This window comes from Sander vitreus, chromosome 3, assembly GCF_031162955.1.
Source record: "Sander vitreus isolate 19-12246 chromosome 3, sanVit1, whole genome shotgun sequence".
NCBI classification, from domain to species: Eukaryota; Metazoa; Chordata; class Actinopteri; order Perciformes; family Percidae; genus Sander; species Sander vitreus.
The window spans coordinates 10,184,759-10,210,834 of NC_135857.1; the positions used below are offsets into that span (position 1 = coordinate 10,184,759).

The window sequence follows — 26,076 nt, forward strand, 5'->3', positions numbered from 1 at the left end:
ACTAGGGGACGATGATGAGGGGCCCGGAGAGAGTGAAAACCAGAATTATCGGAAAATAGGGAGGAAGAAGAACAATGAAGAAACTTTGCTAAACCCGTTCTTGAGAACAGTGAGAATCAGCAGCTGAGAGGAGAGTGGATGTGGGTTGAAAGATTGGGCAGCAGGAGACACATTACTAAGAGTCTGTTGGTTGCTGCAGATGCTATTCTATGTGCAGCCATGTCTGTTTATCACTTTCCTCTTCTCCCCAAGTCGTCTGTCTTATCTCTATTCTACCCCTTCTGTCCAGCCTAAATCTGTCAGAATAAAGCCACAAATACCTGGCAACAACCACCCCCTCTTTACCCATCTTTCCTCCCCTGCAATGCCTTAAGCTTTTATTCATTTGCACTTCCTCCCTGTTAGTCTCTGCCTTTATTCATTTTACTTAGCCGTTATGGGTTTACTTAGCATTTTATTCGCCCATAAAGGGTAATAAAAGAAAGAGCTTATTTTTCTGTAGTGTGATCGGCAATTAATTCTAACAGATCTGGGTCCACAGATGTCTGTGTAATTTGGTAGTTTTCCTCTCAATAAGGCCATTTTTCTTTTTATTACCGGCGCAAAGTGGAACATGAGGCCCACATGGTCTGTGCAACGCTCTCGCAATCTACTTGTGGCATAAAGCATCTAGGCTGAATAGTTTATTCTAATGTTGCAAAAACTGTTGCTGAGGCTGTTTCTCCTTCTCAGGCAGATGTGCTGTAAATCCAGGCCATAGCTAGACAAGCCAAGACCCCTACAAACTCTAATCTGCTTATGTGTACCAGTCCTAGCCCTCCTCTCCGACTGCGTCTTCCTTTTGTGGAGCCTCCTTTCAGTGGCCAGGCTGACTGATGACCTATTAACCCTCATCTGGCAGGGCTTTAACTACCAGACGGCTTGTGCCGCACTCAGGCCTTTGGCTGGGGGTCATGAGGAGCAAAAGAATAGCAGTGTGTCACTCTGATAAGCTGTGAGTCAGTCATTGACTGACAGTGCTGTCAGATACTATATAGTGTACTCTATCTGTAGCAAGTGGATAGGGATTGATCTTATTCAGCTCTCTCATAATCACCCTGTGCCTGGCATGCTTTTTATTGATCGCTATGGTAACGAACAACTGGATGTGCATTATGATCTGGGGCTGCACTGATTAGTGTGTGTGTGTGTGTGTGTGTCTGTGTGTGTGTGTGTGTGTGCATTCCAGGTTCACAGAGGCCGATACCATTGTGATGGGGGACGTGACATATGGGGCCTGCTGCGTGGACGACTTCACCGCCCGAGCCCTGGGAGCTGATTTCATGGTTCACTATGGTCACAGTTGTCTGAGTGAGTCTTTTTACCTGTGTGTGTGCATGTTTGTCTGTCTCTCCGTCACTCTGCATGCTTGACTATACCACACAGAGGAACGTGAAGTGGGCGACCATCAAGGACTCCCACCTACTGAAAGTGGGCTGCATGAAGAAGAAGTCAGAGACAGACCGACAGAAAGAGCTATTGATCAACGGAAAAAAATAGTTCGTGCAGCCTGCCCAGCTCTAGTATAGAGGCATATTAGACCTTTGGAGCCTGGACATCACATTTACCCAGCAGATCAATGGGGAACATGCATTAGTGGTGTCCTTTGAAAACCTCAAGCAGTTCTTGAGGACCTTCACCCTCACCCCTGCTGTCTGTCTCTTGCAGGACATGGGAGGAAATGCTAAATCAATAGTTTTGATATATCGCTGCCAGAACAACCTCACCTCTCCCAAATACCAGAAATGACCAACAGAATTTTAATACACTGAAACGCTTTCTCTGTGTTGTTGTGTGTGTGTGTGTGTGTGTGTGTGTGTGTGTGTGTGTGTGTACTTATATAATTTGATGATCATAGAAGTATGTGATTGCATGCGTGTATGTTTACAAAAGAGATATGTGTGCACATTCTCATTTGCACTCAGAATAACCTAAAGATAAAGGCACCAAAGATCAATTTGTTGTATGTTGTGAAGTTAGATCAGATATTAATTGATGGTGGAGATTCTCGAAAAATCTGTGTGTAAGGGTTTCAGTGCGCATGTGTTCCTGACCTTCATCACTCAATCATGAGGACATCATCTGCACTGTTGCCCAAGATGTCAGATACCTGTGGGAGATGAAAGGCAGTGTTCTGACTGACTCATAGAGAATGTTGTGGCAATTTTGTAATCCCACTCTGACAACGAGGAACGAGACCAAAAATCTCGGTAACACTTTACAATAAGGTTACATTATTAGCATTACTTAATGCATTAATAATCATTAATTAACCATTAATCACAGTTAAATAAAGTGTCTAATAAACATTTATAAACAATTTCATGTTTTTTCATGTTAACTAAGAATCAGAATCAGAAAAGGTTTTATTACCAAGTACGTTTTTTAACACATACAAGGAATTTGTTTTGGTGTTGTTGGTGCACGTCACACATTCTTTAGATGGTAGGTAAGGTATTAATTGATGCATTATTTACCATTAGTTAACGCCTTAACTAATTGTTAATTACAGTTAACTAAGGTGTCTATTTTAACATTAGTTAATGTACTAATAAGCCTAAACTGGAAATAACTGCTAACTAAAGTGTCTAAATGTTAACTAAGGTATTGATTGATTCATTGTTTAATGGTTTGCATGATGCTATTTACATTAGTTATTACAGTAATAAGCATCACTTAACAGTTAATCATACAATATTAAACATTAGGTAAATGTTAACAAACTTGTTAATTAAGGTATTTCCTAATGTTACTAGGTGGTTGATAAAGATGTTTGATAGCATGTATGTCTTAAGGTTCACAGCCAAGCCATCTCATTATGAGAAAACAGTTTTTATTGTTTATTTATGGGTTATGGTTGTCCACATACTTTTGTCCACAATATTTGTCCATCTTCCAACGTATGACTTACTTTTGGTAGAGGGTGAGATCAGTGAAATGACTCCATAGTCTCCATGCAGAGGTTTGCTTGTTCCTTGGTCTTCATGTAGACATTAACTTAAAGCCCAACCTATTTGAATTATTGTGCATGCTATATAAGCCATATAACCCGTACGGACATGTACCTAACACTAGATCTGTTTTACGTTTCAACAGTAGACAGTACTCTTCAATGTATAGCCATGGATAGCCATGCGCTGAAAAACCTTTTTAACCGCTTCATCCAGCTCTCTGTATTTCCTCTTCACCGACGATGCAGAGGAACGTCTGCACCAATCTTGGACTGCAGTGGTTCTAGCTCCACCTTTTAGTATCGGATCAGTGTGCTACAGTAGGTACATCAAAACAGAGGGGTAACGATACAACAGGATGGAATGGAGCGGTTCAATTGGTAACATCCTCAACCTTTGACAATGGAAATGCAAAAATAACCGTTCTAATGTGTAGTGAACTGAATCGGACTCCTTGGTGGAAACAAGACTTTAGTTTATGCAGTCAGGCCAATATTCATTTAATCAAAGGTTACATTGTACAGGATTCAGCATGATCAAACACAAGGGAAGTTTAATATGATTACATGTGTATGATCAAAGGTAATTTCATTCAAAGGTTACATTATACAGGGTTCAACATGATCAAACACAATTTCCCTTACAAGAACCTGTCTCTCCTGCACCTCTTTCATTTCCTCTGCTGTATTTGCTTTTGTGAATACTGTTGCCATCTCATCTTTTGTCATCATAACAGCACCTCCGTCTAGTGCAGGGCAATATGGCTCTACATCATAAAACCATGTTGTTGTATGTTTTCAAGTTACAATGATATTTGCTGATATAAAGGATGGGGAATTTATTTAACATTATTGATGTTTAAACAACATTTTCATAACTGAATATCTGACAAGTCTGAACCAAAAACACCAAGATAAGAAGGAAGTGAGAGTGTGTTGGCAAGAGAGAGGGGAAGCAAATATATACGAAATTAGACTTGGAAGACTTGCTCAGATGCCGGGCTAGCTGCCCGGTATTGCTGTTAGTAATACTGGACCTTCTTCTACATTACAAGCAGGTCCTCACTATTTTGGTGGCATGACTCATTTTAGAAGAGCTTTGCAAAGCAAAACAAAACTTACCCAAGGCGCCAACTTTAGTTTCAGCTAGTGTTATTGAAGTGGACCAGCATGACGCTTGGGTTTAAATAACTAAATAATTATGTGACTCAAGTCTTTTTTTTTCACCCACCGAACACCGCCATTACGACTGCCCTATATGTTTTCTCAAGGGCCATTTCAGGCTTACGACAATTGTCTAAGGTTGTACTGCCACAAATTGGTCATAGATCAATTAAGGCACCAAATGATTGCTGTACTGTATTATTTATAAAGTTGTCCACAAGCACCTGATAGTACATATTGATTTGTAAACAAGCCATTTGTAAATAAGCCAGTATACCATTATGTCAGACCTTTTGTTAGTTCCACTTGCTATAAATGGGCATGCATATTTGTTTACAATGAGCTGCTGTGCTTAGTGACCTTATTGCAAGAACACATAGATGAATAAAACCACTGATGGGGCATGTGAGTCCTGTCCATCTCATTGACTGTCTCTCTAATTGCAGCGAAGTGCTCTCAGACTAGCATGCTAATGTGAACACAGATCGATGTCACTTTTCTTTGCCCTTTATGTTTTGGGAGTGCCTATAAGCAAGCATCAGACCGCTGTTAGTTTCAGTCTGGATTTTTACTCAACTCCTCCAGTCCTTTTTAGTCTCATGATATATTTAACTCATTGGTTTCTCGCTCAACATGTGCCCTGTAGCCAAGCCTACCTTTTCTAAATCCTTATCCATCTCCTTCCCTTCCCTCTCTGCTGAGATGTGAGCCCATTCATCACTTCTCTTGCCAGTTAATTGACAAGCTCCCTCCCCAGAGTATCCTATTCCTTTTTCCTTTCCTGTCTTCCATGCTCTATCTTTTGGACTTTATACAGTACATTATTATATTGCCTACCCCTACCTCCAAATTAGATTTCCAGCTATTGTTTTCCAGCCTCCTTTCTTTGGAATTTCCCGTTCCTCGCTCCTGGTGTCACTCCCATCTGCCTTCAATCCTTTGTAAAGAAGTGTATCTCACACATCTTCCGTCTCTCCTTGTCCCCCAGTCTCTATTCACGATTTTTTTCCTGCTTTCTTGCCGTTCTTTGCTCCACTATGTCTCTCTCGATGTTGCTTTAATCTAGGCCATCAAGTAAGCTGCACTCGCTCATAAAACATTTGCACCATAATGGGCCATTTGCTTCATCATAACAAACAGTCCCCTTGTTACTGATCTCCAAATTAAATTGAACACAAGAGGAAGAATAATTATGATGATCAACGCAAACGATAATTTTCCTTTCTTATCCGAGCCCTTTCCCCCCATTTACTTGGACTCTCGCCTACTTTTTTTCAGCATCTAACTCACCACATCTCTAGCTGCCTCTCTTAGGCCCGGGCTCGTAGTAAATGGCCTGTAAAATGAATGGCATTAATAGTAATTGCATGTGTCCCTCTCCTTCCCTAAATAATTGAGGTTTTTGCATCAGTTCCTGCGCATGAAGATTCACGCTGTATGAGTTTCAGTTCCATCACACGGATGCCTACTGAGATCTATATATGTCCATGCACTGTGTTCCCGTATTGCTTAACATGTGCTGTGTGTTACTGTTTGAGCCACCATCAATAGTGTATACACTGCAGGCTTACCTGACATAACAGAGTGAATTATTCATCTGTCTTTCTTTTGTTTTTGTCTTCCTGCAGTCCCCATAGACTCCACAGCAGGTATTAAGATGCTGTATGTGTTTGTGGATATCCAGATGGACAATGCACACTTCCTGGACACGGTCAAGTTCAATTTCCCTCCTGGACAATCTCTGGCACTCGTCAGCACTATTCAGTTTGTTGCAGCACTGCAGGTGATTAAGCACTGGGTCTGTCTGATTGTGTGTATATGCGGGTGAGTCTCTACCTCGGAGGCGGCCGAGGTAGAGTTATTCTGTATCTTTACCTGAATGATCCTTGTGTGTATGTTCTGTTTTACCCAAGTATTTTTGTATGTACAGTATAGGAACACACGCACAAACGCATGTATACTTCTGTGCATTTGCACAGTATCTTTTATCCGGTTCCTGGCTTTTATGAACAAGCTCACACTCCACACTCAAGCTCAGTTCAAGTGTGGGTTTGTCAAATCCGACAGCAGTTATTTTGGATTTGAAAGGTGGAATGAACTCGGAAGGCCTCTCGGTTCAGCGTCGTGCTCAGCTCTGCTCTTTACATAAGCAGTGGCAGCAGCTATAGTATTAAGCTTGAACATTTCTTTTATTTTTTCACACTGGCTGTCTTTCTATAATGCATTTAGCTACTTTCATTTGCTATGTTGCTCCAACACCACTTTGGGCCTTCACTAATGTAACCACTGTTATTTTTACACCACGCCCATGTGGGTTATATTTTATGTTGGGATGTTTGAGTGCATCCATGTGTAGGCTGTGTGTGTGTACATATGTCTCTGTGTTTGTAGTTGTGTATTGTATGCATGTCTGCCTCCATCTCACTCATGTCTTATAGTGTGTAGGCCTGTTGAGGTCACACAGTATGGGCGGGAGTTCACCCATATTCCCTGCCTCAAATGAGCCTTAAATCGTTCAATTTATCCCTCCACCTCCAAGCACACTAACTCTTTCTTTTGTTGTTGTTGTTTGCTCTCTTATTTTAAATGAAGGTAGGTGTTTGGAACAGTTTGAGTTCTTACTTGAGTATTGCACCACGTGGCATGTATGCCACGTGGTCGACATTTTCTTTGTCAGTGCTCAGCAGAATCATGAATCCATACATTTAACCATGAGTGTGCCACATTGTGAATCGAAGTTAAACATGATCCATTCAGGATCACTCCCGGGGCACATTTTCAGTGTAACCTTTGACCTTTCTCATTCTTTGCGTCATTGCCTTCTCTCTCTGTTGTTATCTATTCTTTAATACCAAGAAAAAAGGAGGGCATCCATCAAATGGAGAAAAGTTTCAAAATTTTGTTAAACGTTCTCACTTTTTCCCCCCTCACAAATACAGACACTCAATGGCGTAAAGAAAACAAAAAGGCTTGGATCATCAGCCACTCTTTTCAAGCTTGGTACATCGAGATGTTTATGCTGACACGTCTCTTGAAATAAGGAAAAAGCAGGAAGTGACAGCATAAATAAGCTCTAACATGAAACCTTAAATACAGAACAATAATATGAGGATTTCACAATTGATGAAGAATATTGTACGTGTGATCCTCTAATATAACAAGTTGGAACACAAAGGTAGCCCACTGATCCAATAACTATATTAACATTTTCCTGCATTTGATGACTCCCCTTCTTTTATTCAAAAGAAGACGAAATGTGGCTTACACTTTTTTGCTGGTCTTAGTACAAGATGTACAAGTCTTGAATGGAAGGGTTACTTTAAGACTGTACCTCATAGCTCTCTTTTTGAAGAGGCATTTCAAATCCAGAGCTACACTAAAACAAGGGAAAGGGTGAGCTCGCCAAAAAATGTGAATCTCTAACGGTCTTTCCTTCTCCCTTCCTCCGTGCTGCAGGCTGTGAGTGCAGCCCTAAAGCCAGAGTATGATGTGCTGGTCCCACAGTGTCGACCTCTGTCACCAGGAGAAATTTTGGGCTGCACCTCCCCTCGCTTGGACCGCCACGTCAATGCCATAATGTAAGAAACCTCCGTCCTCCTGCCTCACAGTTTCTTCCCAGGTCTTCCTTTCTTCCTGTTAGTTAGCAGAGATATCAAGATAACCGTTGACATCAGCCTTGACTCATCCGGACACCCCCCTCCCCCCTCCCGCTCCAGGTCACATAATTAACCCTGCCTTTGCCATGCCCACCCATGTGACATAAGGCATAATCACATCCCACCAGTCACACCTGACATAGCTAGCTGTGACAACTAGTCATGTCTGTGTGCTTCCGATCAGGCTTCTCTTACATCCAGCCAGGAACAGCCAGATGCTGATCCAGAACGGCAAGGGTAAAAATACCTTCACGCTGTGCTAAGCATTGAATTGTGTAAAGCCAGACAGACTCGGCCACTTTTGGCTGTTTCAAACCAACCACAACACATCCACACACTCTTCAATGTTCTATGTTTCAAAAGAAGTGTTTTCACAGGGTATGACACCTACTGTGGCACATTCATGGTGAAAAATTTATAAAATGTGCAACGTGTCACCAATTGTCTGTACATTTGTTTCAGCGTGTCTGATTGCCTGTTCATTTCCTCTAAATGGGAAATAGATCATGAATCCTAGAATCCTAAAAGACTAACACCTCTGTGTCATCAACATAAACACTGTGCATGTGAGACTTGTCAAAGTGAGGCTTATCCTTCCTGTACTGCAGGGAGGAGAGTGCTCTGGCAGAATAACATGTTCAGGCAACAAACACCTCCGCAACCACTTTGTGTGTATGCATCTGGTGCAGCTCTACAGTAGAGAGAATCCTATGCTTTGGTCTTTGGTGCACAGTGAGTTGTATTTCCCCCGGGTAAAATAATAATATCTAGGCGTATCACCTGGCATGTCTGATCCGCACACATCTAGTGTTAGTCCATGTGATTAAAACCTCCCAGTGCATGAGATTAAAATGGCTTCACAAGGACAATCTTTGCTATATGCATAAGCCTGGCCCTTTGGGAGACAAAAGCGGTGTGTGTGTGTCTTTCTTACATAGTGTGTGTCTTTGTGTGTGTGTGAAAAAGTTGAAGTGGAAGGGTTAGGATGTGCTTCACTTTCTAATCCAATGTGCAGTGTCTTCGATGTGCGAGTCGGGTTTGTAGTGGTGTGATGGGAGAGACACACGATTAAGCTGCCTGAGAGTTTGTATGTCTCTCTCTGTCTTTATTTATATATATATATATATATATATATATATATATATATATATATATATATATATATATATATATATATATATATATATATCTGTCTTGATCTCTCTCTCTCTGTCTTTATTTATATATATATATATATATATATATATATATATATATATATATATATATATATATATATATCTCTGTCTTTATCTCTCTCTCTCTCTGTCTTTATCTCTCTCTCTGTCTTTATATATCTCTCTCTCTCTCTTCACACACACACACACACACACACACACACACACATACATTCAATACAAATGTACAACATGCAGACGTGGTCAGGACTTCATACTTCCTGAAGTGAGATGGATCTCCCTTCTCGCAATTTTATTCATTAACCTAAATGGAAGAACTTTTATTAAGTTGTGAAATCTGTATCCAAAGCTTAATCACTGTGTAGTTTCCCTCTATTAAAAAGCTCCCATTTACCTTTAATGAACCTAATGTATCACTATGAAAGTGTTGACAGTATCCACTATCTCCAAGAAAAGCAGCACAGAACAAGTTGTTTTTAAGAGTGCATAGTTTTGTTCATCAAATTTTAATAGTACAATAAATGAATATTTAACACCAGGTTATATTTCATTAATTAAGAATAAGTCAGTGCTCTTTTTTAAAAGCTGCATTGAAAAGAGCTATGATCAGTCAACCATTTCTACCTGCTGCCTCCACTCAGTCAGTATAACAATATAAAGATGTGAATGTGAAGATACGGTGTTGCATACCGCAAAGCATTACCATTACAAGGAGAGCATTTTTCAAACAATAGAACACGGATGGAAGGACGATGATTGTAGTGAGAGCTAAAGTTGAGCACACCAGCCTCTTAAAGCTACAGAGAGCTACTGTACGTGAAGGCCTTGGATATTAGGGTTGGGTACTTTTCGCATCTGAACCAATATCAGTACCGATACCGGTACCTGAAATTCGGTTCCCGGTACCCAACGGTACTTTTTTCGGTACTTTCCCTCTGTAACTACAAATAAATTATTTCAGTTGTAAAAAATAATTCCAAATGTATTTATCCTTTTTACTTAGAATATTTTATTCATTTAAAATATTTTACACTGACAGAAATTAAATAAAAATAAAACCCCTCCCTCTCTCCTCCCAAGACCATCATTACAACCTATTAAATTGAATAATGATTCAACTTTCATTCTTGTATTTGTATATTATTCTTTTTTAGCCTGTTTTATTTTCATCGCTCTTCAATGTTTCATGTAAAGCACTTTGAATTGCCTTGTAATTGAAAGGTGCTGTAGAAATGAAGTTGCCTTGCCTTACAACCTCAGCCTGTCAGTCAGTCCCCAGGGCATAGAAACCACTGTTGTGCCTGCTTGTCTCAGAGGAAGTGTAACGTCAACAGCACCGCGACTGCTTTTGGCTCGCCATTAATATCATATCACATTGAATGGTGTCTGCGTGAAGTTTTGAAAAACTGTAACCACACTTGAAACTGCTTTATCGGCATTGCCGTGACTCACTGTGACTTCAACAAAACAGCAGAGCCGACGTAGTTTGCTCCGTCCGCACCTCTGCACGCGCGCGCGTGTGTCGGAGCTCCGCTCTCTGTCAACATGCAGAGAGGACAGATAAGCTTATCAGGTACCGAAATTAGGCACCATTTGATTTTACGTGAACCAATACACGGTAATACCGACGTGATTCGGTCGGTATCGGTAAAAGTACAGAGTTCGGTACCCAACCCTATTGGATGTTGCTAAGCAAAGAAAAGCAATGCAACAGAGGATCTGCTCGACTTCATTGTGTATTGTCGTTGAGTGTTATTTGTGACACACACATGCATATACATGTGTGCTTTCACACACACACACACACACACACACACACACACACACACACACACACACACACACACACACACACACACACACAAAAGCATTTAAAAATAAAGTCCTGGCTAGACATGTCTCCAGTTCGCCTTCATGGCAAACCACCCACAGCCCGTTCCAAGCTGTTCTAAACACCGACCAATTTGTGGATTTAATTCCATATCCTGTCTCAGTAGGCCTACTGAGAGTGTACAGTAATGAGGAGGGGCACCGACCTGAGCCCCCTCACGCTAACAGCAGGATTCTTCTCAGCCTGACCCTAAGAGGGAAGTTTATGTAAGACTGTTCTGCCTGAGCTTGTGTTTTCCGGCACCTACATGCCTTTGTGTACCTATGGTTTGTGAACGCTGCCTCCGCTCGTGCTCTGGTGAATCCCCAGCACCAGACCCTGGGTTAATTGGAAGGGCTTGCATTCTCTGTAAACAGCATGCTCCAATCGTTAGGGTCATGTTCCCGGACAGCAGATATGGGCAGACCCTCCCTCCCCAGCCTCAGGCCTTCTGCCTGGTAACACTTTGGTCTTCTGTTGAAGAGGCTGCAAAGAGGAATGGATTTCAAAAGAGAGCGAGAGAGAGAAAGCAGGTTGAGATCTTAGGAGAATAGTAGGCCAGTATTTATTATGGTTGCACATTGAATTGTATTGTCTAGAGGGGGTTTCCTTTGCACAAATATGTTTTCTTCATGTCTTTGTTTTCCCTCTAACATTGAATTACTTGGTGTTTTGCTGTAGTTATCTGGGAGATGGAAGATTTCACCTGGAGTCGATCATGATCGCAAACCCAGACATCCCTGCCTACAGGTATTGTGAAACAAAATGGCACCATTTGTCATCGAATAGTTTAGTGTCTGTGTGAAAATATTGACATTGGTCATCGACAAAATGTTAATTGTAGTAACTTGGCATTACAGCCTTACTGCTATTCACCCAATTTTGGAGCAGCAAACTAAGGAGAAAAGTAAGCTATTTAGCAAATATAATAATGTGATGACCTATTAAGGTCCTCAGAAAAAAATGTTCTTTGCATATAAAAGGTATTTTATAATTCTATTCAGATTAAATACTCACTTGCCGTCATCATCACTCACCGTATTGCAGTGTCATGATAACAGTTTGTGAGGATGAAGTTCTGTTTTGATGAGGTCTTGTTTGTATGCAAAGTGAAATTATGTCGTTATAGACAAATGCACTGCTGCACAGATCACAGGTCTCTCTCATAAACAAGATTCTAATCTCAGGTGAACCCCTTGTGCCGGAGAAAAAGAGATTAGATGCTCAGAAATACATTCATTTTTCCTAAGATACACTACCTCTTGTCATACTTGATGGCTTTTCATGATTGGATTTTTTCGTCTTTTCTTGCATGTCTGTCCTCAAGGTAGATACTTGAACAATAGTTGTTAAAGGAGAATTCCGGTCGATTCCAACACGTAGCTCTGTTGTTTTTAAATTTGGAGTGCTGTCAGTAGCGAGAAAAATGAAACCAATCAGTGCTGCCTACACCGTGTTATCCTCCTGCTAGCATTAGCACCCAACAGGCTTAAACAGGGCAAGTTTAATTCAGCTCTGTTTAGTTCCGGTGTTGATACTGCAGGGAGTGCTTCAGGACCGTCTACAAACTACAACACCGAAAAGAGATGCAAACATATTTTCAAAAATTGGCATATGCTTATTTTTTTTAAAGTAAGCGCTGTAGTACAACTAGCAGGAGACAAGTTATAATTGAGGTAAGTTTGGAGACACTACCTTATTTAATCATTAAATGAATAGCCTACATATTTTTGTTGTATCTCTTTTCTGTGTTGTAGTTTGTAGACGGTCCCTAAGCACTCAGCTGCCGTCTCAACACCAGAACTAAACAGAGCTGAATTAGCACAACTTTTATGCATTTCTTTCACATCTACTGCAGTCAGATTCACTGTGTCCACTCGGAAGGAATCACTTCACATGGGTAGGTACTTGTAATGACATTTTGAACATGTTAAGAGGCTAAAAACAAGTTCAAAACTTGCCCTGTTTGGTGCTAATGCTAGCAGGAGGATAACACGGTGTAGGCAGCACCGATTGTTTTCGTTTTTTCTCGCTACTGACAGCACTCCAAATTTACAAACAACAGAGCTACGTGTTGAAATCGACCGGAATTCTCCTTTAATGTGTATAATATGGTTTGTCTGTTTATTTTCCTACACACATTCCATTCACATCAGTGTGTCTTTGCCTTTTTCTGTCTGTGTTTGTACAAAGATATGACCCCTACAGTAAGGTCTTCTCCAGGGAGTACTATGACCACGAAGCCATGCGTGCCTTAAGGTTCCAGGCTATTGACAAGGCTCGATCCGCCCAGAGATGGGGCTTGATCATGGGCACGCTGGGCCGGCAGGGCAGCCCCAAAGTCATGGAGGTGAGAGTCTGCATCCTCATTTCAACAGTTTACATGTCCTAAGGCTGCTTGTGCAATGGCTTGTGTTGACATGAAGTACTGATAGGACAAGTAGTCTTGAGTTTGTGAACAGTGTTTTCTGTTGGAGATGGTAAGTCCCTTTGGGGTGGACTTTGGGCTTTTTCACTTTGTAAACCTGTAACGTGAACAAAAAAGATATATATACCACAATAAAAAGGAAAGGGAAAAGGCCAAAAAGCATAATATGAGCACTTTAAGTTATTGTATCAATTCGGCAATGTGAATGAGAATTCATCATAAATTAATGTTCAAAAGTAAACAATACTCTTTTTTTGTCACTCAAAATTGCTGTTTTTGTTTGCAAATTTCCCAACAATTCAAAAAGGTTAAATGTAAAAATCCTTCATGGATTGTGTGTGTGTGTGTGTGTGTGTGTGTGTGGGGGGTTCGTGGGTGTACGGTAATGCTGGTCTATTAGTGTGTTGAGTAGAAAACTCAAAGTCTTTGCAAGTACACGCTATTATGCATTAGCTTGCACACAAGTCTGTCTGGGGGTAGTGATTGATCGACCTCTCTGGTCACTCCTAACCCACTGCTTCTCCTCCTGCTGCTTTCCTCTCCACTGCCCATTCTCCTTTTTATTTCTCCTTTGTTTTGTATGACATCTTTTAGTTTTTTTTTTTATTAGCTTTGTCTTCTTCACATAATCATGTCTGTAATTAGTATAGATATTGCAGTATGGTAGAGCGCATTGACCTTTAGATGTAAAAAGTTTAAAACCATCCCACGTAGATTCCGTCATTCGGTATACACTCTTAGGCTTATTGATTTAAGAATGTCAACCAGAGAGCAAAAAGTTATATTTTAGGCTGGCAGGCGAGGATGGCTTAAAAAGGGGATTTAAATAAAAAGACGGACCAGCTCTCCCATAGTGATCTTTTGAGAAAAAGGAGTACAGTGTAAGATAACCTCTCCAGTAGGGGGACAGAACTTTCTCTGATAAGAGCACAGTTGTAGAAATGTCTCATGATACTCCCAAGGACAGTGGATATCAGCAACGTTCATACCTTTATCTCACCAAAGGAACATTTATGGGATTTCTTCACTTGGTTTGGCTGCCTTCTGAATAACACCTCAGTACAAATGCCCAAAACTTCAAAGGCAGAGACAGCAAGGGAGTAGAGTTCCTTGAACTGGCTAAATAATTGTATGTATTGATAATGTATGCTATATAGGCCTGGTGTCTGGGCTGATTGTAAAATGTTAGACAAAGCTGAGGGCTTTGGTGTGCTAAACCCTTGCTGGAAAAACATGGTTGAGCTCACCTCTACACATAGCATCAATTCTGGAGCCAAACTCCTGGCTAGGCATTCAGAGTTGCATAAAGTGAAAGATGCCAGAAATGGGTGGGGACATTCACCTCGGAATTCCACCATGCCCAGATGTGCCGTGTTCCGGCTTTCAGGAGCATCTCAGAATCAGAGTGTTTTGCCTGCCCGACTCGCAGATTCTATTGTTTCGGTCATTTTTCCAGCATATTTGTGCTTCTACCATAAAAATAAGTAGTCTACATAGTTAAATGGTTTCTTCCATTTAGTCTAGTTATGAACGGCACGGATCAAAGATTTATGGCTGTGTTGTATTTGTTAAAATAGTGTCGTGATGTGATACACGATCAGGAGTCTACACAGGGCGCACCGGGTGCGTATTTTTAGCGGAGCAAAGAGCCACTTGTGGGACGTGGTGCGTTGCGACTGGTGAAATGACAAGCATTGCCTTGATTGACCGTGATTGCTTCCGGCGCCTGGTAGAATTTAATGGTCATAAACTTCTTGATGAGCACAACTGTGTTGGAGCTTTTACCTGTAGAAAAAGAAGGTCACATCTATATGACTGAGTCACAGACTTTCTCTGACTGTTTTTCTGAACCTCAGCTTTAGTGCGTCAAACAATGGACCAGACCTTTCACTTTCCAGGAGGGCTAATGGGAATTTATTTTTCCTGTTAACACGTGTTTAAGGGAGTTGAAGGTTTATGATTAGGACTAGACATGGCGAGAGACATGGCACACGATACCGATAATATCTCGATACAGAAATTCTGCCATAATCAATATATCCCTAGACAATCCTATAATGATACATCACGATATGGGTCTAACTATGAACACAAAATGCCAGTGAAAAGGTTAAGTGCAGGTGTTCTCTCTTTATTTACTGCAAGTCCAAACTGTTAGAAAACAGCACAGTTCTGCAGCTGTAAATTAAAATTACAGAACTATAGAGCAACTATTTGCTAATTGCTGCTGGAAGTGAAGGTTAGGGAGTCTGAAGCAGAAGTGCTTGATCTGAACTCCTGCCCTCTCCTACAGTTTCAGCTCTGGTTAGAGACTGAAAGACTGGGATTGTGGCTGCAAGTGCCTGAACTGAGTTCTTCACTGTGTATTTGGGCACATAGTGACAGTGACGTACAAACAATCGTAAGGTGGTCTGACAAGAGCCAGTTGATGTGGTTTGGGTATATACAGTGGGGCAAAAAAGTATTTAGTCAGCCACCAATTGTGCAAGTTCTCCCACTTAAAAAGATGAGAGAGGCCTGTAGTTTTCATCATAGGTACACTTCAACTATGAGAGACAAAATGAGAAAAAAAATCCAGAAAATCACATTGTAGGATTTTTAATTAATTTATTTGCAAATTATGGAATATAAGTATTTGGTCAATAACAAAAGTTCATCTCAATACTTTGTTATATACCCTTTGTTGGCAATGACAGAGGTCAAATGTTTTCTGTAAGTCTTCACAAGGTTTTCACACACTGTTGCTGGTATTTTGGCCCATTCCTCCATGCAGATCTCCTCTAGAGCAGTGATGTTTTGGGGCTGTCGCTGGGCAACATGGACTTTCAACTCCCTCCAAAGATTTTCTATGGGGTTGAGGTCTGGAGACTGGCTAGGCCACTCCAGGACCCTGAAATGCTTCTTACGAAGCCACTCCTTCGTTGCCCGGGCGGTGTGTTTGGGATCATTGTCATGCTGAAAGACCCAGCCACGTTTCATCTTCAATGCCCTTGCTGATGGAAGGAGGTTTTCACTCAAAATCTCACGATACATGGCCCCATTCATTCTTACCTTTACACGGATCAGTTGTCCTGGTCCCTTTGCAGAAAAACAGCCCCAAAGCATGATGTTTCCACCCCCATGCTTCACAGTAGGTATGGTGTTCTTTGGATGCAACTCAGCATTCTTTCCCCTCCAAACACGATGAGTTGAGTTTTTACCAAAAAGTTCTATTTTGGTTTCATCTGACCATATGACATTCTCCCAATCCTCTTCTGGATCATCCAAATGCTCTCTCTCAAACTCCAGATGGGCCTGGACATGTACTGGCTTAAGCAGGGGGACACGTCTGGCACTGCAGGATTTGAGTCCCTGGCAGCATAGTGTGCTACTGATGGTAGCCTTTGTTACTTTGGTCCCAGCTCTCTACAGGTCATTCGCTAGGTCCCCCCGTGTGGTTCTGGGATTTTTGCTCACCGTTTTTGTGATCATTTTGACCCCACGGGTTGAGATCTTGCGTGGAGCCCCGGATCGAGGGAGATTATTAGTGGTCTTGTACGTCTTCCATTTTCTTATAATTGCTCTCACAGTTGATTTCTTCACACCAAGCTGCTTACCTATTGCAGATTCAGTCTTCCCAGCCTGGTGCAGGTCTACAATTTTGTTTCTGGTGTCCTTTGACAGCTCTTTGGTCTTGGCCATATTGGAGTTTGGAGTGTGACTGTTTGAGGTTGTGGACAGGTGTCTTTTATACTGATAACAAGTTCAAACAGGTGCCATTAATACAGGTAACGAGTGGAGGACAGAGGAGCCTCTTAAAGAAGTTGTTACAGGTCTGTGAGGGCCAGAAATTCTCATTTTGTCTCTCATAGTTGAAGTGTACCTAAGATGAAAATTACAGGCCTCTCTCATCTTTTTAAGTGGGAGAACTTGCACAATTGGTGGCTGACTAAATACTTTTTTGCCCCACTGTAATTCAGACGATTCTCTGTGGAGGAGTTCAGGCCAGAGCCAACTGGAAGTAGATCCAGAGGAAGCCCTACAATATGCTGGAGGGATTACATGTCCCACATGTGAGAATGACATGGCTGAGGAGACAAATCTGTTAAACTTGCTTTCGGCACCCTTTAGACTGAACAAGCAGGAAATAGATGGATGGATACAGTGGTGCTCATAATGGTTTTATTTCAGTTATCCTAATAGCTGGTTTGATTTGCATTGAGAGATGATTTTATGGAAAGTACCCCATGCCAATCTCTAGGTATGGTGAAGGGGATGTGATGATGTGGGGCTATTTTAATTCCAAAGGCCAAGGGAACTTTATCAGGATGCATAGTATCCTGGATCCATGAAATAACTGGCCTTTAAAATAGAAATCTGCCTGCCTCTATGGGAATTTAACATAGGGGTGTACTTACTTATGTCCCCTGTATTTTAAGGAAGAACATTTATTTATTTCACAAAAGAAAATTGGTGTCCTTAAAGGTTGGATTTTTCCTCATCTTTTTAATTAAGGCATTAAGATCAATTTCCTAAATATGATTTTTTTTATTCCTCTTTTTAGTCAACTTTAGCATGGGTTCCTAAACTTATAAGCAGCACGGTATGTGAGGCTTCAGAGACTGAGAGCTGAAAATACTCTTCGTGCTGAGATTATAACCAGTAGAAAAAACTTCTGGACAACCCTAGTTTGCCTATTGGACTGTCTGTGTGGGTGTAAGTCAGGGGCTTTGTATTGTAACTTATCATTTTATATTGTTGAGTTTTGCAACCCTAGAGAGAATTTAGTTTGATGTGTGGATTGCAAACATTTCAATTGGTCCTTTTTATTGTACTTCTTTCTTTTCCTAGCATCTGGAGTCAAGGCTCCAGTCATTGGGCAAGTCCTTCACTCGAGTGCTCCTGTCCGAGATTTTCCCAGGCAAGCTGAATCTGATGCAAGATGTAGATGCGTGAGTATTAAGATGCACATATACATAAACTAACGCACACCCAAATTAGGACATGTGCTATTTATTGAATCAGAACTGCTTGGCCTTGGCAGGTGGAATAAAATCAAAGGCCCATATTCTCCAAGCCTTGCAGAAGCCAGTAATTTCGGTCTGTTCCCCCTGACGACGCCTCGGATGCTTTTGAGCCATACCACAATGCATGAAACATTGGAGGCTAAGATTGTTCCTGAAAGTGAAAAGCTTTCCGTCTTATTTTTGGTACTGCAAAGACTTGTGTATATTAGCCTCTTATACAGTGTATTCGGTAATCTTTTCCTTGTCATGTCACATGCCATTGCTTCCTGCAACCTTAAAGTTAGATTACTTTTATTGTCTTACACACATCACTAAAACACGTCTTCCTTTGGCTCTTTTTCGTCATTTGCAGATTCTTAATCACTGCTGTCTCTTTGTTATACAAAATGGCTAATTTATATTTCACACCATGGACCCTGGCAGAGCTGTTATGATCAACAGCAAGTAGTCACATACAACTTAAAAGTTGCAGTCGAAAACATTTGAAATGTATTCTGTATGCATCATTGCACACATAACTGGGGATTCAGCATAATTTGCAAGTGCTATAACAAGGGTCAGCCAATTCTAGTTTTCTATAGTGGTCATTACTTCATAAACTTAGTTTGAATGCTTCAAAAATTGCCATTCATTGTTCATTCATCATTGAGATTCCATAGTTTGGCCTTTGTAGCGAAAACAAATATTCCAGCGTAACGCAAAATGTCCTCAGCTTTGAAACAATTTATACTTGAATAATCTATTAAAGTGATTGCTTCTTACGCTGTACTTTTGTTCAGACTATAATAAAAACTAGAAATGTATATTAGCCTTCCCCTTGCTTTTTTTACCTTCAGGCTCCAAATTCTGTTCATTTTAAACATCTGCCATCAGTTTAAAAATATGTTGCATTCCTGAACACAAGGACACTGTAAAACAATGACACATAATCAACACTTACTCATTCCCTTACATGCTATAAAAATGATTGCGTTATTGATGCTCTTTTTGATCTTGTTAATACAACATAATCATCAGAGTGGCAGGTTCGGAACTTTTCTATGCCACTTAACGCTGTTATCCACCCCACTCATTACGGTCTTCAAACACATAAACTCCTCAAGTTTCTTTAATGAAATACCAAGTGCTCAGGCTACAAGGTGCAGCACCTCTCTAATTTATCTGGCTTCCAACCAGAGGAACCGAGGTGAAGATGGACAAAGGCTTAGTGACTAGACACTAGGGCTGTCAGTCTTCCTCTGTAATACCGTTTGAATTTCATTAGTTTGTTTTTTTTAACATTCAAATATTTAATGCTCAAATGCTGCCTGTTATTAATATGTACTACACTCAATGCCACTACAAGCATGTGGTTGTTGTTACACGTTCTGTCCACTAGAGGGACTTCCAACATTATCCTGGCCTTGAAGGGGACCTACGTCATGGCGCATTGCATTTCTTCCACGCAACTTTGTTTTACATTTATTTTCCACCACAAACACACAGCAACAAACACAAATCAACAGAGAACTCTGTAATGTAACATTATCTAACGTGTATTGAAGCAGCTCTGTTGTAAAGGCTAACGGTGCTAGGTTAGCACAACGACATCATGTTAGAAAGCCCAGCCGAAACGATTTGTCATAAACTAAGTCACGTTAACAATAGTGTTAGCCACGATGCTAACGGCATTGACAACTAAGCCAAGCAGTGCTGTCACTATTATTTTTGTGATTTATAAGCAACCTGTTTCTTTCAGATTGTCTCGTTACTGAGAATACAGCTGTTAGAAGGTAATAAATGAAGTCGAAGCTAACTCTGACAGCTAACATAAACTTTAGCTGTCTCCATGACGCTCCCAGCTAAGCGCCTATAACTCGCAACGCAGTTAGGAAACAAGAACGCAATAACTAATTATAACATAAGCATTTTGGCTCGGTGGATGTCGATTTTTAAAGTCATGTTAAAACAATTTTGCATCCTTCTTCCGATTTCCAGCCGAAGCCTGTCACCCCCCCCACCCCCCGCCCCCCCGTACTAACATCATAGCTCAGTGATCTTAAGCTCTCACAGTGCCTTGTGTTTCTCGCTCCTGCTAACTTATTGTTCATCAGACGTGACAAAAGCATTTAGTTTTCACATGCGGGTAGGCCAAGGCGAGAAGAAGGAGATAAGCTAACGTTAGTCAATATATTAATAAAAAAAAATCACATTTGAATAGTAATTTCAGCATTCGAATAGTAATGATTTTTTTACTATTCGAATTATATTCGACTTTCGGAATTCGTTCCAACAGCCATAACACACACAGGCTCCTCACACTCCCTCAGTTTGGCCTCTCACTGTGGAGTAATGAGAAGTGTGATGTGTGAGGGAGGAGTGGGTGAGAGAAGGACAGAAGGTCTGAGAGAGATTGAGAGTGAGTTGGAGAGAGAGATAGAGAGATGCAGAGGTAATTGCGGAGGCTGTGTTTGAAAGCGAGTGATCATGGTAAAAGCAATTTCTTTTTTCTTAGTTTTTTGGCTCTCCTCTTCAGACTGACGTATGAGTCCTACTCTGAAATTATGTAAGTCAGGCACGATTCACCTGACCAAACAAACCCCCAATACAGACAATAGCTTTTCAACAAGGTCTGTTTCATTAGCATTTATTATATTGATGATGAAAACAAAAGTGTAGCCACACGACGCTCCTCTTCCTCTTTGCCATTCTTCTGCCGTCTCTGTCTTGCGCGCGTGTGTGCGTGTGTGCGTGTGTGTGTGTGTGTGTGTGTGTGTGTGTGTGTGTGTGTGTGTGTGTGTGTGTGTGTGTGTGTGTGTGTGTGTGTGTGTGTGTTGCTGGCTAGTGGTGGGTGGCTCGATCCAAATATCGATAACATCGATATCAACGTTGGTATTCATATTGATCAATACCAGTGTAATGAGATCACTACTTTAGTTTTTAGTTTCTCTCCGGTGTGCACTGCTACAGTTTCATCAACGAGGCGACCTGGCTGTCTGTGTCTTGGTAAGTGCCGCTGCTTTCAAGTGCCACTCCTGTCACAGCGCAGAGCAGGCACACTTTGCTCCTCCTCCCCCCTCTTGTGATTTGATGTTGTACCGTCACGTGACTCAGCGGCGCCAGGCAAACAAGCAAGCAAGCAGACAGCCTGACCCGGCAGAGGCCAGCAGCACACACACACACACACACACACACACACACACACACACACACACAAGCAGGACAGAGACGGAGCAGAAGAATGGCAGAGAGGAAGAGGAGCGCTGTGTGGCTATATTTTCAGGCCAAAAATGAAACAATGGCAAGCTGTATAATTTGTAAAAAGGCTGTAAGATACAGTGTTAACACAACAAATGTATACAAGCATATGAAAATTCTGTACTGGGTTTTCACTTATTAATAATCCAAAGGAAAAATCACAAAAACACTTAATGGTCATGAAAATTAATTCAGATTTAATTTGGTGATTAATCCACCTTAATTATTAAAAAGTATCGGTATCGTATCGGTATCAGCAATACTGGCCCTGTATTTACTTGTTATCGGATCCAATTTTGCAGTATCGCACACCACTACTGCTGGCCTCTGTCAGGCTGTCTGCTTGCTTGCTTGTTTGCCTGGCGCCACTGAGTCACGTGACAGTACAACATCAAATCACAACAGTGAGCAGGAAGAGGAGGAGCAAAGTGTGCCTGCTCCGCGCTGTGACAGGAGCGGCACTTGAAAGCAGCGGCACTTACCAAGACACAGACAGCCAGGTCGCCTCTTTGATGAAACCACAGCAGTGCACATTGGAGAGAAACTGAAACTTAATATCGATCTCATTACACGTTGGTATCGATATTATCTATATTTGGTTCGATCTGCCCACCACTACTCCTCATACGGATGGCAGAAGCAGTAGGCAGTGCCGCGGTTTTCGACTCTCCAAACAAGGAGACGCCAGAGGCGGTGTGAGACGCTAAAGGCTAACCCCAGCAGACCAGCTCTCCCGACTTTTTTCGCAGCAAATGTCCGCTCCCTGGACAATAAACTGGACTACATTTTTACACAATTTCGTTCCTCTATGTACTGTCAATCGATGGATGACAGTCACGTTTTTTTATCTAATAGTTTATCCTTAAATTAGCTCTAGCCCTGAGCCTTTGGCTACAGTTAGCAGAACTTTCCCCAAAGGAACATGCACGCACATCTGCATTTGCAGAACAGCCAACAGGAATAGTACAGTCTCCCGTCACAGGCTGGAATTTCTTAAGCCTGAAAACAAGGCCAAGAAGAGATGCAGAAGTACAGTTTTCTCTCAGACCCCTTGAACTACAATTGATTTTTGCCCAGTGATGCCATAAATGAATACCTACCACATCTTTTAGGAGTCTAAGTAAGAGATGAAAGTGAAAATTGAAGGTTCATTTTTGGAAGATATGACTTACTGACAACATTGTTATCATCATTAATTAATCCATAAATTAAAAAGTGTTTATTCAGAGTCTGACTAAACAACATAGAGTGGATCGCTATTTTATTTTTTTCTCTTTTTGTTTTGTATTTTCCTCTTACAGCTCAGAATAGTTTCTAAGAACACAGGTATGAGTCAAAGTATACTTTATTATCCCAGAGTTGGGCAGTTTGTTTGGTCAAATTGCAGCACATTTAAAACACACATGCATATAAGTATCTGCTCAGCGGCTACAATAGACATCACAAACTACCAGGTGTATGAAGCTGTGTTGAAGGAGGAACAGCAGGAAAGAGAGAGAGGGCGATTGAGAGACAGACGGTGGGGTGGTAGAGGACACATTAGTGCTCAGCACAAGTCGACACAGCACACTGTACAGAGCCCGCCCCCAGGCTTTCTCTGTCATTACACACACACATACTCACTTATATAAACAGAGAGGCACCATTAGCATATGTTCTTAAGTGTGTAATTAGGCTGTCCCCAAGCAGGTTTTAAACTATTGTACAGATTCTGTAACACCATACACTTATCTCAACAAGATAAGTTCTTGTTTTTGAATTTAAATTTTTGTCTCCTTTGAAATTAAATTGGTTGTTCTAATTAAATTAAGTTTGCCATTAAAGGTGAGCATTTTACACTTACCCACAGTGCTGAAAGGTTAATTGTTCTTGCTTTTGGCGGTTCATGATCGTTATAATTGAAGCGAAGTCGTGCAGGTGGAGGTCCGCCTAACAGTGTCAGGTTGTAATGGGCCACAGCAGGTAATGCAGCCAGGCCAGGGCTGGAGCTCACATTGCATAGCATACTAAATGTCATGTAGGCTTACCTTTTTATACCACAGCATAGTCTGCACCAGTCCTGCATACTGCTCCTCTAAACTTTGCATGCGTCTTCGTGTTGAAGGGTTCTAATTTACTTTCTACTAAGGTAAACGGATTCTGAAGAGAGGGACTGAAGAGACGAGGTTTCGATCAAAGTCATATTTATACATTCTTTATTTCAATTCATCTTTGCTTGGGAATAAGCTGTGAAACAAGGCTCCACTGCCAGAGACAAAAGCCCATATTTTTCCTTTTTCTTTCCTCCTGCACTCTCTCTCTCTCTCTCTTTGTTTCACTGCACCCCATAATGTGGTATCTCTTCTGAGCTAGATTGAAGGCCAGATAAGGACTGGAAATACAATTTGGACCACATTCTGAGGGGCTATACCTGGCATTGCACTATGCATTTTAGGGAATTGCATTATATTTTTAGTCTCTGTGCTAATATTTAAAAAAGAAAGTCCCTTCTGGGTCCATGTGCCAATCAGCTATCTGCTCCTTAGGAGGGATCCTTTCCTTTCATGCTTTCTGTCTTACTTTCCTCTCAGACACCTCTATGCTAGCTCCAAGCATTTAGTGGCCTCTTTTAACCACTCCTAGTGTTCTTTTCAGCTCATTCTACACATAAACACTACACTAACACACTACATAGATAAGAGATAACAGCCGAATTGCATATAGACGTCTACTCACTAAGTGTAAACACACAAATGCCAACTGCCAGACTCTTCCACTATAATTATATGTCTTTTTCCTGTGTGTTTGGGCTGAGGCGGTTTTGATACATGTGCAGGGTTTGGCTACAGAAAGGGCTCCGGTTATGAATAGCAGCTGAAGGATTTAAAGGTCATTTTCTTTAGATTCCACAACGCCATCTCAACTCAGCAAACTTCGGTCTGAGGATTTGGTGCATGGTGCAAATATCTCTGTCTCCGCTGGCTCTAAAATTAGGAGGATGAATACGAATTGGAAGGGGGAGACTTTTTTTTTTTTTTAAGTTTTATTTGAAAATGAGAAAATGTCACGCGTTTGCCCAAGGGGGTGGGGTGGAATATTTCTGTGACAGAAATCAGAGTGGAGCAAGAGTCAATGGTGCAATCAATTCTGCAGTTGAAAAATTGTGTGAAAGTTGGGAAATGAAGAAAAGACAGATGGGGATTTTGACGCCGTAGCGTACACACAAAAGTATTAAAGTGATTACTTCAAAACTTATTTTCTTTCAAGTGTTTTCCATCTATGCTGCTGTACTTATATCTCAAAATGTTGTATATACAGGTGTATAAACATTCCTTTGGACATTTACCTAGAGCTAACGTTATCTCCTGGGCTTTTTTTATGCACTGCAGCTCAACTCCTATTTGTCAATATTTCTGATGAAGCTCCATCATTAGGATTAGGGACCAGTGAGGGTCCACGCCCTCAGTAGAGATGGAGCTGTGGATAGCATTGATCTGTGAAAGCTAACCCCCATAGCCCTGGCTGCTTCTCTCCGTCTCCATTTTCCCATTGTTCATTTTTCCCTCCAGCTGTTTACCTCCGCACCCTCCTCATCCCTCTCTCATGCATTTTCCAGAGTAAACACTTTTCTCCCTGCCAATCTTCCTCCCCTCCTCTGCCTCTGTTCTCTCTTCTCTTCTTACTTGTGCCCTTTCAATCCCCCTCCCTCTGTTTTCGTCTTCATTGCTCTTTCTCCCTATCGCTGTATATCTGTGTCCTTCTCTCTTTCTTTTTTTCTCACCCGCCACCACCCCTCCCCATCTCTCCCACCCCCCTATGTAGGCTACCTCCGTAGAGACCGGGCTGGTGCGGCTTTTTTATTCACACTCACCTAACCGCTTCCTCTTTTCTTTCACTGCATTTCTTCTCTTTTCACCTCAGTTCACTTCTTTCCCTGTTCTTCTGTTTATGCCCCCTGCAACCAGTCTACCCCGCTCCACCACTACACACCTGCCCCCCCTCTCTCTTCAGCCTCTCTCTTTAACTAACTGGCTGTGCATGCAGCGTGCAGTCGCAGATGTGCCCTGCCTGTCTAATAAGATCCCGGTCTCTCGCCCTCTCTGACTGCTTCTGTTTTACACGCACATTAGAACTCACCAATGGATGTACATTTGAGCACAAATTTGTACCTTCTCATTCCTACAGGTGGATCCAGATCGCTTGTCCGCGCCTCTCTATCGACTGGGGCACAGCCTTCTCTAAGCCGCTGCTGTCTCCATATGAGGTAAAAACACACATATAGTCTCTTAGCAAGATCACAAGCTGTCACTCAGTTATCACAAGAGGCTCATGCATTGCACACACGCACACAGACCTTTTCTGCCAGTACACAGACCCCCCTGACGGTTGTCTTGCTGAAGCCTTCATCGAAGCACAGAAGATCAGGCAACTACTAACATGTTGTATGTATAGGGAAGTGTTTGTGAATATGTGGCACTATCTTTGTGGGGACCCGTCATTGACATAATGCATTCCCTTACCCTAACCTTAACCATCACAACTAAATGCCTAACCTTAACCCTTACCCTC

At 41.5% G+C, this 26,076-nt stretch overlaps 1 protein-coding gene across 1 annotated transcript in view; it reads left to right on the forward strand.

Annotated features, from left to right (window-relative positions):
• dph1 (diphthamide biosynthesis 1) overlaps positions 1-26,076 on the forward strand; it is a 68,118-nt gene that overhangs the window by 38,714 nt on the left and 3,328 nt on the right. Inside the window, exons 4-10 of the mRNA XM_078245921.1 lie at positions 1,229-1,350; positions 5,782-5,936; positions 7,610-7,731; positions 11,539-11,607; positions 13,051-13,207; positions 18,116-18,216; positions 25,693-25,771. Coding sequence (XP_078102047.1) covers positions 1,229-1,350; positions 5,782-5,936; positions 7,610-7,731; positions 11,539-11,607; positions 13,051-13,207; positions 18,116-18,216; positions 25,693-25,771 — 805 coding nt within the window. The remainder of the gene's footprint in view (positions 1-1,228; positions 1,351-5,781; positions 5,937-7,609; positions 7,732-11,538; positions 11,608-13,050; positions 13,208-18,115; positions 18,217-25,692; positions 25,772-26,076) is intronic.